This window comes from Mobula birostris, chromosome 24 (assembly GCF_030028105.1).
Source record: "Mobula birostris isolate sMobBir1 chromosome 24, sMobBir1.hap1, whole genome shotgun sequence".
NCBI lineage: Eukaryota > Metazoa > Chordata > Chondrichthyes > Myliobatiformes > Myliobatidae > Mobula > Mobula birostris.
In genome coordinates, this window is record NC_092393.1 from 52,768,262 (window position 1) to 52,787,368 (window position 19,107).

The 19,107-nt window shown below is 40.9% G+C and overlaps 1 protein-coding gene across 3 annotated transcripts in view; it reads left to right on the top strand.

The window, feature by feature from the left end:
* Positions 1-19,107, top strand: part of rptor (regulatory associated protein of MTOR, complex 1) — a 491,598-nt gene that overhangs the window by 180,274 nt on the left and 292,217 nt on the right. For all 3 annotated transcript variants that reach the window (XM_072241994.1, XM_072241995.1, XM_072241996.1), the window contains exon 7: positions 4,219-4,278. In XM_072241994.1, the coding sequence (XP_072098095.1) occupies positions 4,219-4,278 (60 nt within the window). The remainder of the gene's footprint in view (positions 1-4,218; positions 4,279-19,107) is intronic.

The following is a 19,107-nucleotide window of genomic DNA, read 5'->3' on the forward strand; positions in this document are numbered from 1 at the left end:
TCTGAGATCTATATCGTGAGCAAAAATTACTTTCAATCCAATCAATTTCTTTCAAAATCTTTAGGACCTTAACCAGATCACCCTTTAATCTATTCCAGCTTGTATGCTTTCTTCTCACAGTACAACCCTTCACAGTCATAAATGTGAACGTTAAGCCTCTCACACCAGAGCACTGCCCATGTGGAAGAACCAGGAACATTAGTTTCTAGAGTAACACACACAAAATTTTGGAGGAACTCAGTAAATCATTCAGTAACTATGGTAAGGAATAAGCAGTCCTGATGAAGGGTCTCAACTCGTTATTCCTCTCCAGCATTTTGTGTGTGTTGCTCAAGATTTCCAGTATTTTTGCAATCTTGTGTTTATACTAATTTCTATATTCTACTTAAGGAAGTACAGCTGGCCTGCTTGAATTCAAGCTTTATCCCTATGGATTCTGATCCGTCTGTGTATGGAAACTTGTCAAAAGCTTTTTGAAAATCCAGCAATGAGATGTAAAATGATTGATGTAAATTTTGCTGTGCTGATTTAGTTGTTTTTTTGGGAACTTGGCAGAAGGCCATTCAGCCCTTTAAGTTCTATGCCAACTCAAAGAACATTTCTTTGCTCCTTTTCCCCTGAAAGCTTTTCCTTCACTCATTCCTACTAACAATCCATTGATTGTCCCACTAGCTAACTTCACAAAGGCTAGTTTTACAATAGTCAATTAAGCCAAGAAGCAGAGTGTTGTTAGAATGTTGGAGGGAACTAGAGTTTACACTAGAATCTGATGTGGTGACAGGGAGAATGTTAATGTTAGTTGTTCTCCAAGTCTGCTTTCACAAGAAGGGCACAAAACCAAATTCAGTTTCCTCTAGCATCCTCACTGAATACGAAGAATCTGAGAGAAGGTTCTCTGCAGCAGACGCCTTGTGTATGCCTACTGTTTTGGTGGGACAGATGTTTGGATGCTGCTTCCCTGGGATTCCAAACCAAAGGGAAACTATTCTGGAATTATAGAGCAGCATTTTAATTACCTGCCCGAAAGCATACTGAACTATATTGGAATGATTCCAATAATGTGGCAAGTGTGGATGCAGTTGATTGATCACATGGTAAATAGATTGGGCCTCCTATCCACGTTAGGCTCTTTTTTTTTTGTGCGGGTTTTCAAGTGTGCATGTTTTCCATCTCGGGCACATTTTGTTGTTCTCACGCTGCAAGTTGCCCCACGTGTACCAAGGTCATTGTGACTCAGTAAAAATATTTAATCCTACTACTCCGTTGTCACTTCTGCTCTGCGCAGAGGGTAACACATTTTCACAAGAAAAAGTCAAAAACCTCGAATATATCTCCTGCAAGATTGTGGATGATAAGGTCAATGAAATGTGCAGTATTTTTAATGGATTGTATGTGTATATACATCAGACGCAGATGGACTTGAATAGCTGAAAAGTTGCAGAATCTGTAATCTGAGTTCCTTTGGAAGTCTACATTGCTGGCCACTATCTGTTATTGAAGACTCTTGTGTATAATTTGCCTGGTGGATAAATGGTAGACTTGTTCATGCATAGTCCCTGTCATAACGGGCACGTTGACCTGGACTCTCAGCATCCAGTGCTGTTAATCAATTCTAGTCCAATAACTTGATTAGGATGAATTAAATATCTTCAGGAGTGACACTTTGCAGCAGCAATGTTTTTTTTTAAAAAAACAAATGGAGCCATGCTTCCTTTATTTTACCCACTCAAACATCATAAATCTTTTAACTCTTGAAATGGATTTTTTTCTACAATTGATAGAAGCCATTTCTTCATTATGTATAATAACCAATTTCTGCTTTGCTTCTTAAGGCTAATTGAGAACAATTTCTTTGTTTATGTCAGCACCCACAGAGAAACTTTAAAGCTGTATTCACATGCTATTTTAGGGTTTTAATTGTTTATTTGGCTTCTCACTGTTGTGTTCAAGTGAGCTACAAGTGATTTCAAGTGAGCTAACAGGTTAAACTAGTTAGTGTTGCCACAGTGTAGTCTTAATCCTTTCCAATACAGCTTCATTAGTTTGCTCAATATCGTGTCCAGTGATTCAAAACGGGGGACATTGTTTCTTGAATCTTATCCTGTCCAAAAAAAACTGTCCTTTAGTTGTTAAGAGCTGTTATCTTAAGGCACAGTAGCTCAGCTAGTAGATCCTCCAGCCAAGGCTGAGCCTAATTATCAGACTTTTCCTTTCTGGTGGATAAGGCTGCACTGGACTCATTACTCCCACCACCATTCTCAGAATCTCTTTACTCTGCCATGAACTTGACTGCATTTATCCAGTAGAAAAAGAGTTTTTATGTTCTGTCATTTAGTCCCAAATATAAAACAATTACGGTTCTGTTATGTTTACCTTCTGCCAGGTGGCCTTTTCAGGATGATTTGTAACTCTAGCCTCTAGAAACCGGATCATTTTTGATAAAGCTTCATTGACACAAACTATGTTGTTGGCGTACCTCCATGTGGGAAAAGTAGCGTCCCTGCTAAAGTTTTGATTTTGTTTAATCCAGTACTATGAATGTTGTTTGCATGTCTGACGTGATAATTTGGAAAGGATGTTTGGAGATCAAGACTATAACACCTATTGGACATCCCTGCCCCATGCAACACTGGAGATGCCACCAGTATTGTCACCATGACATCCACCAAATCCACTGGCAGAATAAATAAACCGATATCAGCATTAAATTCAAAAAAACTAAGGTTTTAATTACTTATCCAGCTTTATTAGGCATGCATTGGCATTTGCATGCCAGGTAATAGACTCCTGAAATGGGCATCCTCTTGGGAACCCTCATGCTAGAAGTTAACAGACAGACAAAAGAAAGGTACTTTTCAACATCTCTCTGGAGGGAAAACAAATTCAGTGCCTCCCACTGATCATTCGAAATCCCTGTACCAGGATCACTCAGAGAGAAGGAGCATTCGAGCTGGCCATGTGTTGTGGGGCATGTGGAAGCCCAGTGTAAATGATGGGGGGAATGCACCACCTCCCAAACTCTCCAATCACCTACTTTGTCAAATGCCTCCTGCCCCCTCTGAGACACTGTACAGATTCCATACCAGCCTCACCAATCATCACGGAACTGGAAGGAGATCAGTCATGATCCTGAGAGACTACCCAAGAAGAATAATAGAAGAGTGAGGAAACTGGTTGCCTGAGATCCAAGTGAGCAAGTAAAAATAAAACACATACATGTCCGCTTAACTGATCAGGTCAAAGTATTGTAAAATTTTAGCAGTGCTAGCCAAAGAAGAGCATTGAAATGTGGGTGCATTCATTGTCAAATTGGGTAGCTCTAACTCACCCTGTTGGTGGTGCAATGATTACTTATTCATTCAACCTGAACCGTCACAGAAGACTATTAAGACAAGTTAGAATAATATGAATAGAAACCTCATTGAAATTGCAAGGTCATCTTGTTTCCAATAAGAGCATTAGTGATTCTTTAAACAGTTTAATCCTAACATTTGGAGAAACATCGCAAATCTCTCTACAGCTATTTGCTGTGGCCAAATTTCTTCTTTATACATGTTAATGGAGGTAGAAAGGAAAGCATTTTGCACTTTGACATTTGCTATGCTGATTGGCCCTGCAATTCAGCATTGCAACATTAATCTAAGCAAATATTATAATTTCCTGATCCAATTTTAATTTTAAGTGTAAATATTTGATATCTCAGTACAATACCACCAGCTTTAAAAGCAATTTGGAAAGGATTGTGACTGTAAATGTTGGCGATGCGCATGTTCCTGAGGCGGCTTTGAAATTTTATGAAGACTTTAAGAATAACTTTTCAAACAGTGATGGTGCAGGTAAACATATATGTATGAATATCGAACCAACTCTGTATTTTTCATTTTGAATATTTGGTTCCCTGCATGTCAATGTTTGATAATTTTCTTTTCAGTCCATTTTCCTCAAACAATAATTTCTCATTAGCTTCTAATTTTGGTCCTATGGGTAGGTGTATTAGTGAACATATTTTTAAGCATGTTTCGTTGCATTTCACAATTGTCTCATTCATCTCCGCAGCTCCCTCTGAAACGTGTATGTTTTTCCAAGGATTAAAATGTGAATTGATAAAGCTTTTAAAAAGTTGCAGTAAAGATGTGCGCTGTAGGTCTTGGAACAATCAGGATTTTACCAGCTTATCTCCTTAAATGGACTTGGTAACTTGGTGTTTCTTCCTTACAGGTTCTGTATGCAAAGGAGTGCCAAGCTGGTGCCTGGTGTTACATTGGACTTAATAGAAAAGTAAGTTGGTTATGTATCATATTTTAAGTTGGCCTGCAATTTCTCTTTTCATAAAGGCATTAAGAATACTATGTCAGAGATTTGTTTTCATCATCAGCACCCACACCCAAAATAGGTCACAAACAATAAATCTTGAGGTATTTGACTCAGTTTGGAACTTTCCTGAGAGTGGAGAAAACTGAGAATTGTTCATTCAATGAACATGTAAATTTGATTTGTCAGATGTTTTAGTATGTGTGCAAGTTGACATTTTATATACCACAAATAGTACGCTACATTTAATTTTGTGCCTATATTTATGATTTCATTGTACCATTTAAGGTATTCATTTCATGAGGGAAAATGAGAAGATTGTGTTCTTTTTCTTGTGTACCTTTCACTAGGTCTTATAACAAAGTACCAAAAATACTCAGAATGGATCTGTTCAAAGACATGTTTACTCTTATCAATGAGAAACATCCCAACTCCTGTTGGATGGCAGGCTGCTAATGATTTACAGCTTACAAGGTTTGTTTTTCATAAAAGTTTTCAGGCTATTCTTTGGCTGTTATCTGTACTGGAGGTCAGTGCAGTACAGCTGCAGTACTCAAAGCGAGCAGTCTATCATTCTCCCCTTAGTTACACAATGCAGACATCCCACCTCTCCCGGAAGTTCCGGGAGTCTCCCGCATATCGATAGTGGCTCCCTGATGCCTGGAAATTATATACTATATCCCGGAAATGGATTTTTTTGAGAAAGAGAGGGAGAGCGAGCATCTAGATTGGTCTCTCTTCGTGCTAAGAGTGGTCTTCATCCACCGGGCCGCGAGGGAGCGATATGATTTGGCAATATGAGTCAGCGGCACATTTTCTCATTCCCTGTCACCCACTGTTGGAACTTGAACGCACGCGAGGCTTAATCGCGTGTCATCCGTGTCAGCGCGGGAGGAGATCAACTCCTCGAGCTTGCAAATGACAGCGGGCTGAAAAGTATGTTTGACATAACATCTCTGCCGGCATTCTGGATCAAAGTCAAGGCTAAATATCCTGAGAAAGCCATGTAAGCTCTGAAAATGCTGCTTCCATTTCCAACATCATATCGCTGCGAAGCGGAGTTTTCTGCAATGAATGCAACGAAAACTAAATTGCGGAATAGACTGGACATAAGGAACCTCCTTCGAGTATCGCTGTCTCCCATCACCCCTCGATGGGACCGTCTTGTTGCAGGAAAACAAGCCCAGGGCTCCCACTGATTCAGCAATATTGGTGTGTTGCAATGATTTTATATGTTCATACGGGGAAAATATGTGCTGTGTGTTTAATATCCAAACGTTACTTAAAATGTTATGATGCTATTGATTTATAATTGACATATCACCTATATTCCGGTCGTGATTAACAACCCCGCCCCTGGGCCGGTCCGCAAGAATGTTGTCAATGTTAAACCAGTCTGCGGTGCAAAAAATGTTGGGGGCCCTTGCTAAGTAGACCTATCAGTTTTCTCTGTGGGCGGGCTTTACAGTCGACCTGAAAAATAATGACAGTGCTGCTCACTGCACTGTTTGCAACAGTGATGTTTCTATTGCCCATGGTGGGTTAAAATGTAAAAGACATGTTGAGGTGAGTTTAACAGGTGCCATTCGTTTATTAGCATAGCTAACGTTATTTGAACTAGCTAGCTGGCAGCTAAGGAGCTACGCTATTGATGTCCTACGTGATGAGGCCAAACTCCCTGTAGACTTGCTTAAAGTTGTAATAGAATAAACATGATAATATAAGTACATATTACACTTCCTCCCTCATCACCATTCAGGGCCCCAGACAGTCCTTCCAGGTGAGGCAACACTTCACCTGTGAGTCTGCTGGTGTGATATACTGTGTCCGGTGCTCCCGGTGTGGCCTTCTATGTATTGGTGAGACCTAACGCAGACTGGGAGACAGTTTCGCTGAACACGTACGCTCTGTCCGCCGGAGGAAGCAGGATCTCCCAGTGGCCGCACATTTTAATTCCATGTCCCATTCCCATTCTGATATGTCTATCCACGGCCTCCTCTACTGTCAAGATGAAGCCACACTCAGGTTGGAGGAACAACACCTTATATTCCGTCTGGGTAGTCTCCAACCTGATGGCATGAACATTGATTTCTCTAACTTCCATTAATGCCCCTCCTCCCCTTCTTACCCAATCCCTTATCTATGTATTTATTTATTTATTTATCCCCCCCCCCCATTTTTCTTTCTGTCTTCTCTCTCCCTCTCCCTCTCCCTCTCCCTCTCCCTCTCCCTCTCCCTCTCCCTCTCCCTCTCCCTCCCTATAACTCCCTGACTGCTCCCCTCTCCCCTTCTTTCTCCCTAGGCCTCCCATCCCATGATCCTTTCCCTACTCCAGCTTTGTATCCCTTTTGCCAATCACCTTTCCAGCTCTTAGCTCTATCCCTTCCCCTCCTGTCTTCTCCTATCATTTCGGATCTCCCTTCCCCATCCCACTTTCAAATCTCTTACTATCTCTTCTTTCAGTTAGTCCTGACGAAGGGTCTCAGCCTGAAACGTCGACTGTGCTTCTTCCTATAGATGCTACCTGGCATGCTGCATTCCACCAGCGTTTTATGTGTGTTGCTTGAATTTCCAGCATCTGCAGATTTCCTCGTGTTTGTAATTAACATGACCATTTTCTTATTATTACAATGAATTTTAAATTAAATGAAAGCATTTATCAAGGCTTAAAAAATGTACTGGGCACACAACAGTAGATAATTTGTTCCGGTGAAAAAAAATATTTAATTTATACCTGTCTCCTATGATTTTTTAAAATTGATCACAAGTGTGGAGAGTGTTTTCATTTCTGCCTTGTACATCGCTTTGAATAATCAATAATTTACCTTCTTGGCATCACTAATATTATCATAACTACGTTATAGAAAACTAATAAAATTTAGGTTACCTGCAATATAATTCACTTTATTCATACTTTGCCATTACGTTGGAGGAAACAGACAATGTTTCCTGCTTGAAAGCACATGAATGTAGAAACAGCAAAGGGTTTATTGCATCAATGAACTTACAATTAATAAATTTGCATTCTCATGACTTACAGGAACCCTTGGACTACAGCTGTAACAGAAACTTGCCCTCAAAGAATTCATAAACAATAACCCAAAAGTTTGAGCTAGAGAATAAAATGGAAATTGTATGGAATTTGAAGGAAGAAATAAACCAGAATGTGAAATAATGACCAAATGTACACTATTTGAGTTAGGCCATTGTGTGAGTGGACAGTGTTAGAGTAGGCCTGCTTTGGCTCATTGGGCTTAGGCGTGAACAGGCTTGGGCAAACGCAGGCGGCAGTTCTAAATAACTTTCTGATAAGTTTTTTTTTCTTAGAACTAAGCTAGTGTGCTGAGAATGGGTCCAGATTTAGTGGTATTTTCCTTGTGTGAGATGTGGGAGTTTTGGGAGACCATTCTCCCTGGTAACAAAATCTACAGCACTGAGTGCACCTATCCGCAGCTCCTTGGAGACTGTGTTAAAGAACTGGAGCTGCAGCTGCATGATCTTTGGCTCATACAGGTAAATGAGTTAATAGATGGGAGCTACAGGGAGGTATTCACCCTCAAGTTGCAGGAGGCAGGAACCTAGGTGACTGTGTGGAGAGGAAAGGAAATAGTCAGTCAATGAAGAGTACCCCTGCGCTGTTACCCTCAGTAATGTATACTGGTGGGGGTGGGGGGGGGGGAAGGTAGAATGGCTTTTCTGGGGGAAGCTGTATTGAGTCAGAAGGGAAGAGGGGTGAAGAGGACTGCAGTAGTGATAAGGGATTCTATAATTAGAGGAGCAGACAGCAGATTCTGTGGGTGTGAAGGAGACAGCTGAATGGCAGGGATGTCTTGGATTGGGCACACAACGTTCAAAGGGGAGATGGTGAACAGCCGGAAGTCATGTGCATATTGATACCAACAACATAGGTAGGAAAAGAGTGGAGGTTCTGAAGAGAGAATAGAGGGAGTTAGGTAGAAAGCTGAAAAGCAGGATCTCTGGTGTAGTAATTCTCCGGATTGCTGCCTGTGCCACTTGCCAGCGAAGGTAAGAATAGGATGATTTGGCTGATGTATGTGTGGATGAAAAATTGGTGCAGGGGACAGGGTTTCAGATTTCTGGATAATTGGAAGCTCTCCTGGGGAAGGTATTGACCTATGCAAAAAGGATAGGTTACACCTGAACCCAAGGGGAACCAACATCCTTTGGACATGTTTTCAAGATTGTTGAGAAGAGTTTAAACTAATTTGGCAGGGGTCTGGGAACCAGAGTGATAGGGCAGTTAGTGTACAACTAGGTGTAGTATGTAGTGAGACTGTGGGTATGGACAGGCAGATGACAGGGCAAAATTGCAGTCAGTGCAGGTTAGAGTGTAAACAGGGGCCAAGATCAAAAAAGATGAATACAGGACTGAAGCTCTTATATTTGAATGCACCTAATATACACAATAAGATAGATGATCTTGTAACACAGTTAGAGATTGGCTGGTATGAGGTAGGCATTGTTTAGGCATCGTTGAGCCATGGCTGAAAAAAGATCATAGTTGGAAGCTTAACATCCATGTTGTATCAAAGGGATAGTCAGGTAGGTAGGTGGGGTGGCTCTGTTAGAAAAACTGAAATCAAATCCTTAGAAAGAGGTGACATAGGATTAGAAGATGTAGAATCCTTGCGGTAAAATTAAGAAATAGCAAGGGTAAAAAGACCCTGATGAGGCTTGTGTGCAGGCCTACAAACAGTAGCCAGGATGTGGCTACAAATTACAATGGGAGATAGAAAAGGCGTGTAAAAAGGGCAATGTTGCAAAGGTCATGGGGGATTTCAGTATGCATGTAGATTGGGAAGATCAGGTTGGTGCTGCATCCCAAGAGAGGGTTTTTGTAGAATGCCTACAGGATGGCTTTTTAGAGCAGCTTGTGGTTGAGCCCACGAGGGAAAGGCAATTCTGGATTGAGTGTTTGTGATGATCCAGATTTGATTACGGAGCCTTGGGAGACAGTGGTCATAATATGACAGAATTCACCCTGCTGTTTGAGAAGGAGAAGCTAAAATGGGTTGCATCAGTATTACAGTGGAGTAAAGGGAATTATAGAGGCATGAGAAAAGAACTGGTCAAAGTTCAATGAAAGGGCACACTAGCAGGGATGATGGCAGGACAATGACTTGAATTTCTGGGACCAATTCAGAAAGCGAAGGAAAGATACTTCTGAAAGATGATGATGTATTCTAAAGGAAGAGAGAGGCAATTGTGGTTGACAAAGGAAGTCAAATACAGCATAAAATCTAAAGAGAGGACATATAGAAAAATGAATGCGAAGGTAGAGGATTGGGAAGCTTAAAAACCACCAGAATACAACTTAAAAAGCCTCAAAGAGAAAAAAGATGAAATATGAAGGGTGAGCTAGCCAGTAACATAAGAGGATACAAAATGTTTTTTTTCAGATATAGAGTAAAAGAAAGACACGAGTGGATATCAGTCTGCTGGAAAATGACACTGGAGAGGTAGTAATGAGAACAAAGAAATGGTGGACAAACTGAATAAGTTTTTTGTGTCTGTCTTCACCATGGAAGACAGTGGCAAAATGCCAGAAATGTGAGAGTGTCAAAAGGCAGAAGTGAGTGTTGTTGCTATTACTAAGGAAAAGGTGCTTAGGAAGCTGAAAAGTTTGAAGGTAGATAAGTCACCTGGACCAGATGGACTATACCCAGGGTTCTGAAAGAGGTAGTTGAAGAGATTGTAAAAGACATTATTAATGATCTTCCAAGAATCACTAGATTCTGTAATGGATCCTGAAGACTGGAAAATTGCCAATGTTACTCACTCTTTAAGAAGGGAGGGAGGCAGAAGAGTTAGAAAGATATTATAATCTATTATTAGGAATGTGGTTAACCGGGGACTTGGAGACACATGACAAAATAGGGCAAAATTAGCATTGTTTACTTGAGGGGAAATCTTGCAGGACAAATCTGTTGGAATCCTTTGAGGAAACTGCAGGTAAGTTAGACAAAGGACAGTTAAATGAATATTATTTATTTGGATTTTCAGAATGCCTTTGACAAGGTGCCACACATGAGGCTGCTTAACAAGATAAGAGCCCAGAGCTTACGAAAGGTTCAAAAACCTAGCTAATGAGAGAGATCTAGAAAATTGTATGGCTAGCAGGAAGAAGTTTAAGAATGAAATTAGGAGAGCCAGAAGGGACCATGAGAAGGCCTTGGCGAGCAGGATTAAAGAAAACCCTAAGGCATTCTACAGGTATGTGAAGAGCAAGAGGATAAGACGTCAGAGAATAGGACCAATCAAATGTGACAGTGGAAAAGTGTGTATGGAACCGGAGGAGATAATGGAAGTACTTAATGAATACTTTGCTTCAGTATTCACTACGGAAAAGGACCTTAGCGATTGTAAGGCATGACTTACAGTGGACTGAAAAGCTTGAGCATATAGACATTAAGAAAGAGGATGTGCTGCAGCTTTTGGAAAGCATGAAGTTGGATAAGTCACCAGGACCAGATGAGATATACCCCAGCTACTGTGGGAGGCGAGGGAGGAGATTGCTGAACGTCTGGCAATGATCTTTGCATCATTAATGGGGACGGGAGAGGTTCTGGAGGATTGTAGATGTTGTTCCCTTATTTAAGAAAGGGAGTAGACATAGCCCAGGAAATTATAGACCAGTGAATCTTACTTCAGTGGTTGGTAAGTTGATGGAGAAGATCCTGAGAGGCAGGATTTATGGACATTTGGAGAAGCATAATATGATTAGGAATAGTCAGCATGGCTTTGTGAAAGGCAGGTCGTGCCTTACGAGCCTGATTGAATTTTTTGAGGATGTGACTAAACACATTGATGAAGGTAGAGCAGTAGATGTAATATATATGGATTTCAGCAAGGCATTTGATAAGGTACCTCATGCAAGGCTTATTGAGACAGTAAGGAGTCATGGGATCCAAGGGGACATTGCTTTGTGAATCCAGAATTGGCTTGTCCACAGATGGCAAAGAATGGTTGTAGACGGGCATATTCTGCATGGAGGTTGGTGACCAGTGGTATGCCTCAGGGATCTGTTCTGGGACCTCTTCTCTTCGTGATTTTTATAAATGACCTCGATGAGGAAGTGGAGGTATGGGTTAGTAAATTTGCTGATGATACAAAGATTGGGGGTGTTGTGGATAGTGTGGAGGGCTGTCAGAAGTTATAGTGGGACATTGATAGGATGCAAAACTGGGCTAAGAAATAGCAGATGGAGTTCAACCCAGGTAAGTGTGAAGCGGTTCATTTTGGTAGGTCAGATATGATGGCAAAATATAGTATTAATGGTCAGACTTGGTAGTGTGGAGGATCAGATGGATCTTGGGGTCCCGAGTCCTTAGGATTCTCAAAGCTGCTGTGCAGATTGATTCTGTGGTTAAGAAGGCATATGGTTCATTGGGCTTCATCAACCATGGGATTGAGTACAAAAGCCGAGAGGTAATGTTACAGCTGTATAGAACCTTGGTCAAACCCCACTTGGGGTACTGTGCTCAGTTCTGGTCACCTCACTACAGGAAGGATGTGGAAACTCTAGAAAGGGTGCAGAGGAGACTTATAAGGATGTTGCCTGGATTGGGGAACAAGCCTTACGAGAATAGGTTGCGTGAACTTTGCTTTTTCTCCTTGGAACGGCGGAGGAAGAGAGGTGACCTAATAGAGGTGTATAAGATGATGAGAGGCATTGGTCATGTGGATATTCAGAGGCTTTTTCCCAGGACTGAAATGGCTAACACGAGAGGGTACAGTTTTAAGGTGCTTGGAAGTAGGTACAGTGGAGATGTCAGGGCTAAGTTTTTTTTAATGCAGAGTGTGGTGAGCACGTGGAATGGGCTGCTGGCGATTGTGGTGGAGGCAGATACAATAGGGTCTTTTAAGAGGCTGCTGGATAGGTACATGGAGCTTAGAAAAATATAGGGCTTATGGGTAACCCTAGGTAATTTCTAAAGTAAGTACATGTTCAGCACAGCATTGTGGGCCAAAGGGTTTGTATTGTGCTGTAGGTTTTCTATGCTTCTCGAATTGCAGGAAATATACTAGCATGGATAGAGTATTAGTTCAGTGGCAAGAGGCAAAAAGTGAGAATAAAGGACATCTTTTCTGGTTGGCAGCTGGTGACTAGTGGTATGAAGCATGGGTCGGTATTGGGACCACTTCTTCTCATGTTCTAGTTCAATGATTTGGATGAAGAAATTCATGGTTTTGTGGCCAAGTTTGCAGATAATACAAAGATAGGTGGAGGGGCAGGTAGTACTGAGGAAACTGGGTGTCTGCAGATTGGGAGAATGGGCAAAGATTTGGCAGATGGAATATAGAGTAGGGAAGTGGATGGTGATGCATGATGGCAGAAGAAATAAAGTTATGGACTGTTTTCTAAATGGGGAGAAAATTCAAAAATCAGATTTGCAAAGGGACTTGAGAGTCTTCAAGCAGGATTCCCTAAAGGTTAACTTGCAGGTTGAGTTGGTGGTAAAGAAGGCAAATGTAATGTTAGTTTTCATTTTGAGAGGACTAGAATACAAAAGCAAGGATTAATGCTTAGGCTTTATAAGGCATTTGTCAGGCCACACTTGTAGTATTGTGAGCAGCTTTGGGCCCTCTATCTAAGAAAGGATGTGTTGGCATTGGAGAGGGTTCAGAGGGTGTTCACAAGAATTATACCGGAAATGAAAAGATTAATATGAGCATTTGATGGCTCTGGGTGTGTGCTTGCTGGAATTTAGAAGAATGGGGGGGGGGAGGAGATCTCATTGAACCCTTTCAAATATTAAAAAGCCTAGATACTGGCTGTGGAGAGAATATTTCCTATAATTGGGGTAGCCGAGGAGTAGATGGCACAGCCTCAGAATGGAAGGATGTCCATTTAGAACAGGGATGAGGGAAAATTTCTTTAGCCGGAGGGTGGTAAATCTGCATTTACAAGAAAGGTATCTGGACTGCAAGATGGAATAAGGGATGCCAGTTATATAAAGTGGTGAAGAAACTCATGATATTTTGCAATGAAGCTGAGAAAATTGAAGAAATCTTAATGTTTTTGAAAATTGAGGGTTTTTTAGCAATGCAAGTATAGGGGGTCTGCTTCTTCTGGCAATTGTTTTGTTACGCAGTGATTATATATAAAATAAATAAAGCTGAAAGAGGGAAAGAGAACTTTTTCTGCATTGTTATCACAGTCTGGAAGATTAGTGGACAATTTGGACGTACTTTCCTTGGCACGTTTGTTAAGAAGCTGAATTCATTTGGCAGGGCAGGTTGAATTGCCTTGTTCAGGCTTGTCTGCTCAAATGTTTCGGTTGGTGATTAGTTATTTATGTTCAATTGAATTGTAATAAATTGAATTTTAATAACTTATTTTTCTGGTTTTCCATTCTCTATGTGTAACCAACTGGAATCCCAAGAGTGTAACCAGCACATTCAGATAAATGCATGTGATTAGGAACAATGATTAGTTCTATGATTAATTTATGCTCAACACACTGATTTTAATACTACAATTGCAAATCACTAATTGTTCCATCTTTCATAATGCCATGAAACTTTGAAAAATCTATTTGCCAATTAAATTCCATTGTGATGCCACTTGTAGCCAATATCAGAAAATAAGTTGTTGAAAGACTCAGGCAATTTGTTCACATTCTTCTACTTAACTGAAAAAAAAATCAATTTGATACAGCGTTAGAATGGCCTATTGGAGCTAATTTATATGTGGCTTTTATATGAATGAACTAAAAATGGTGGGAGGTGAACAAGTAACATTTAAATAAATGGTGGATAATATAAATGTGTGTAAATTACTAGAGTAATTTAAAATTAAACTTATTGTTTTTAAGCTATATTTATCTCTCACTAACACATTCATTGGCAAATAAAAGCCATTGTAAATATGATCTAATCTATTCAATGTGTTTTTGTGGAGTATGATTAAGTAATGCTTACTTTTTCAAAATATATGGTACAGATTAGTTCTCTTGAACTGGATAATAAAATGGAACATAGAACAGTACAGTACAGGAACACACTGTTCAGCCCACAATGTCTTTACCGAAAATGTGCTAAATTAAATCTCTCCTTCCTGTGAGTGATCCATATGTCTGTATATTCATAGGAGTATGTCTAAGTTTTTCATAACTCAGTCTAACAGCCTATTAAAAACCACTGTAGTATCTGCTTCCACACTACCCCTGCAGCCCAGGTTCAAGTTTATTGGCATGTATACAGCTAAGCAGAAAAAAACTGTTTCTGGATAAAATATTCTGTAGCTATACAAGTTGACAAAGTGTATATACGGCACATAGTTAAATATACAGCAGTATATTGCTACTGGTGCTGTCATAAATACGTACTGGGTGGAGGCAGGTGTTCAGAAGTCTCACAGCCTTGGGGATGAAGCGGTTACCCTGTCTAACGGTCCTTGTCCTTGTGCTGCGGTACCTTTGGCCTACATTAGGAGGTCAAAGAGATTATAGGACAGATGGGAAGGACCCTTGACAAAGGTTGAGGCCTCAACAAACCTCATTCTAGGCCCTACTCTGTGTAAACCTTCCTGCTCTTGACTTAAATCCATATCCCCTAGAATTTGACATTCTTACCAAGGCTTAAAGATTCTGACTGTCTACCTTATCACATTCCCCTCATAATTTTATAAACCTCTCAAGATCTGTTTATATTGGGAAATACTGTTGATATCCTTCCCAAAATCCCATACTAGCTGCTAATTATCACCATTACTACAAACTTCTATTATGAAACAAACATATTGCAAGTTACCATATTACAGCCAGTTACCAGAGTATAGGGTAGTTAGAACCCTTTACCATTGAACAAGGCAGAAATATTGAGGGAAAAGTATTAAACATTGACACGATGGTCACTGTGACTTCCCAAAATTGTTTACATCCGTTGACAATGTAGATGGAATCTTGTTCACTTCTCATTTCTATAGTGTGATCTTTGCACCAAGTTCTTCGAACAGTCCTTCAGCGAAGCTCCCAGTGTTCAGCATTGGAGATGATGGTCTGAATTTTGCTGTGGTGGTGAAACTTCTGGCATCTGCTGTCATTGTGACAGCAGCTTTGAGATGTTCGTGCATGCTTTGCTCACCACAGAGATCTGAGAGTTACTATCTATTATTTAGATTTATCCTACTACTGTACATTTTGCAGTTTTCTCCATGGAATCAGAGGAAATCAGTAGAACTGAACTGAGTTGTGGTATTTATAAGCTAGTCTCATGTAAAATGTCCTGAAACTGTAAACACAAGAGATTTTGCAGATGCTGGAAATCCAGAGTAAATGCTGGAGGAACTGAGCAGGTTAGGCAGCATCTATGGAGAAGAATAAGCAGCCAATGTTTCAGGACAAGACCCTTCAACTCCATACATGCAGCCTGAGCAGCTGCCTCCTGAAGCTGTGATGCTTTACTATAAGAGGTCTGATTGATGTTAGTTTAATGCTGTATTATGAGTATTTACTGCCATGGAAACTCTGAATTTTCGAAGATGAATATATCTGTGGATTGTAATTCACAGTATCATCATCATCATCATCAGGTGCCGTGCCCAGTTTGAGCTTTGACTGCCATGGCCCACACACTCCTGTTTCAGGTCAAGTAAATCAATTCATTGGTATTCATTTCCAGTTCTCTGGCTGCTGTCTCCATCATCATTTGTCTTTGTCTTCCTCTTGCTTTCTTCCCTTAAATCTTTCCCATAATTACTGTGCATTCTAACTCCTCTTTCCTAATCACATGTCCAATGAAGTTACATTGCCTTTTCATGATCTCATACATTATTTCTCTTTTTGTGTTTTCTCTGTTCATGACATCCTCGTTAGATATTCGTTTCATCCATGCATCCTCCTCAAAAACCAGATCTCTGCTGCTTCAATTCGTTTCCTCATGTTACTAGATATTGTCCAACATTCTGAGCCATATAACATAACTGGATAAATGTAACATTTCAGTACTCTGAGGCAGGTTGCATGCCTAGTTTAGTATTGGTCAGTATACTCTCCATTCTCGTAAAGGTGTCTTTTGCCATCCCTATTCTTCTTTTGATGTCCATGTCACACCTACCATCTGATGTCACCCAGCTTCCTAAGCAGCAAAAGTTCTGTTCTTGTTTTATGTCTTCCCCGTTTATTCTCAGCCTGCAGATAGGATTCTCCTTCTTTTTGGTTATCACCATACATTCTGTCTTTTTGTAATTGATAGATGGACCCATTTTTGCACTTTCTTCAACAACTATATCAATTAAGTTTCGTAGTTCTTCCTCCATATTTGCAATTAACACAGTGTCATCCGCATATCTGAAATTATTGATGTTTTCACAGTATTTTTCAAATATAGATATTAACACATTTGTAAGTTGAGAAAACGTGTTAGTGTGATGGCATTACAGCGGCAGTGACCCGGGTTCAACCCCACTGCTATTTGTTAAAAGTTTCTATGTTCCTCCCATGACCATGTAAGTTTCTTTCCACAGTCCAAAGACATTCGTGTTAGTAGGTTAATTGTTCACATGGATGTAATAGCCATAAAAGGTTACACCACAGAACCAGGCCCTTTGGCCCATCTAGTCCATGCCAAACCATTTGTTTGCCCAGTCCCATCGACTGATACCCAAACTGTCATCCTCCATACACCACCCAACATGTATCGGTTTGAATTTCTCTTAATGTTGCATTGACCCTGCATCCAGAACTTGTACTGGCAGCTTGTTCCACACTCTCACCACCCTCTGAGTGAAGAAGTCACCCCTCATGTTTCCCTTAAACATTTCACCTTTCACCCTTAACCCATGACCTGTAGTTGTAGTCCCAACCTCCATGGTAAAAGCCTGTGTGCATTTACCTTACCTGTACCCCTCACTATTTTACATGTCTCTATCAAATCTCCTCTCAATCTTCCCAGGGGATAAGGTCCTAACATATTCCCTTTTTCCCTATAACTCAGATCCTCAGTATCCAGCAAAATCCTTGTAAATTTTCTCTGTACTCTTTCAATCTTATTTACATCCTTCCTGTAGGTTGGTGAGCAAAACTGCACAATACTCCAAATTAGGCCTTGCTAATGTGTTATACAATTTTAGCATAACATCCCGACTCTCGTACTCACTACATTGAGATATGAAGGTCAATGTGTCAAAAGCTTTCCTTATGACCGATTCAGCCCATTTTTGCAGCAAGTTCAGATCCAGCTGCAAGTTTGATATTGTTCCTCTCTGTCTACTACACCCCCATTCCTGGTGTCATCTGCAAATTTGCTGATCTGGTTTACCACATTATCATCGAGATCTGCTGTAGATCTTGTTAATATACAGTAGATGACAACAACAAACCCATCACCAATTCCTGTAGTTCACCACGAGACACAGGCCACCAATCAAAGAGGCAACTATTCACTACCACTCTTTGGCTTCACCCACAAAGCCAATGCCAATTTACTACCTCATCTTGAATGCCAAGCAAATGAACTTTCTTGACCAACCTACCATGCGGGACCTTGTCAAAGGCCTTGTAGACTAGATGCATTGTCTTGCCTTCATCAACTTTCCTGGTAACTTGCTTGAAAAACTCTAAGATTGGTTAGACACAACCTGTCATGCACAAAGCCATGTTGACTGTCCCTAATCAGCCCCTGTTTATCTAAATACTCATATTTCTGGTTCCTTAGAATACCTTCCAATAATTTTCCCACCACGTCAGGCTCACTAGCCTCTAATTTCCTGTCTTAGTCTTAGAACTTTTCTTAAACAAAGGAACGACATTAGCTGTCTGCTGTTCCTCTGGCACCTCAACCATGGCCAAGGATGTTTTAAGTATCTCTGCTAGGGCCCCTGCAATTTCTGCACTAGGCTCCCACGGGGTCCAAGGGAATACCTTGTCTGCCAGAGCAACCTCATGTCTTCTTTAGTGCTCCTGATTTCCTTATGTGTTCTCTTAACATTTCTTATACTTCTCAAATACCTCCTTTTTTTTGTACCTGGCTATATCTGCTGTGTACCTCCTCCCTTTTCTTAATCAGACTCAGAGACCTTGGCCTTCACCCTGCCTTGTGCAGCTGGATCCTGGACTTCCTGTCAGATCACTGGCAGATGGTAAGAGTGGGCTCGCTCACCTCTGCCCCTCTGACTGTCAACACAGGTGCCCCCCAGGGCTGTGTCCTAAGCCCCCTCCTTTAATCTCTGTATACCCATGACTGTGTCGCCACCCACAGCTCCAATCTGCTCATTAAATTTGCTGATGACAGTACATTGATTGGCTTAATCTCAAATAATAATGAAGCAGCCTATAGAGAAAAAGCCATCACCTTGACACAGTGGTGTCAAGAAAACAACCTCTCCCTCAATATCGCAAAAACAAAGGAGCTGGTCATGAACTACAGGAGGAATGGAGACAGGCTAACCCCTATTGACATCAATGGATCTGGGGCTGAGAGGGCGAACAGTTTTAAGTTCCTCGGCATCCACGTCACCGAGGACCTCACATGGTATGTACGTACCAGCTGTGTGGTGAAAAAAGCACAACGGTGCCTCTTTCACCTCAGGCGGTTGAAGAAGATTGCTATGGGCCCCCAAATCCTAAGAAGTTTCTACAGGGGCACAATTGAGAGCATCCTGACTGACCACATCACTGCCTGGTTTGGGAACTGTACCTCTCTCAATCGCAGGACTCTGCAGAGAGTATTGCGGAGAGCCCAGTGCATCTATAGATGTGAACTTCCCACTATTCAGGACATTTACAAAGACAGGTGTGTAAAAAGGGCCCAAAGGATCACTGGGGACCCGAG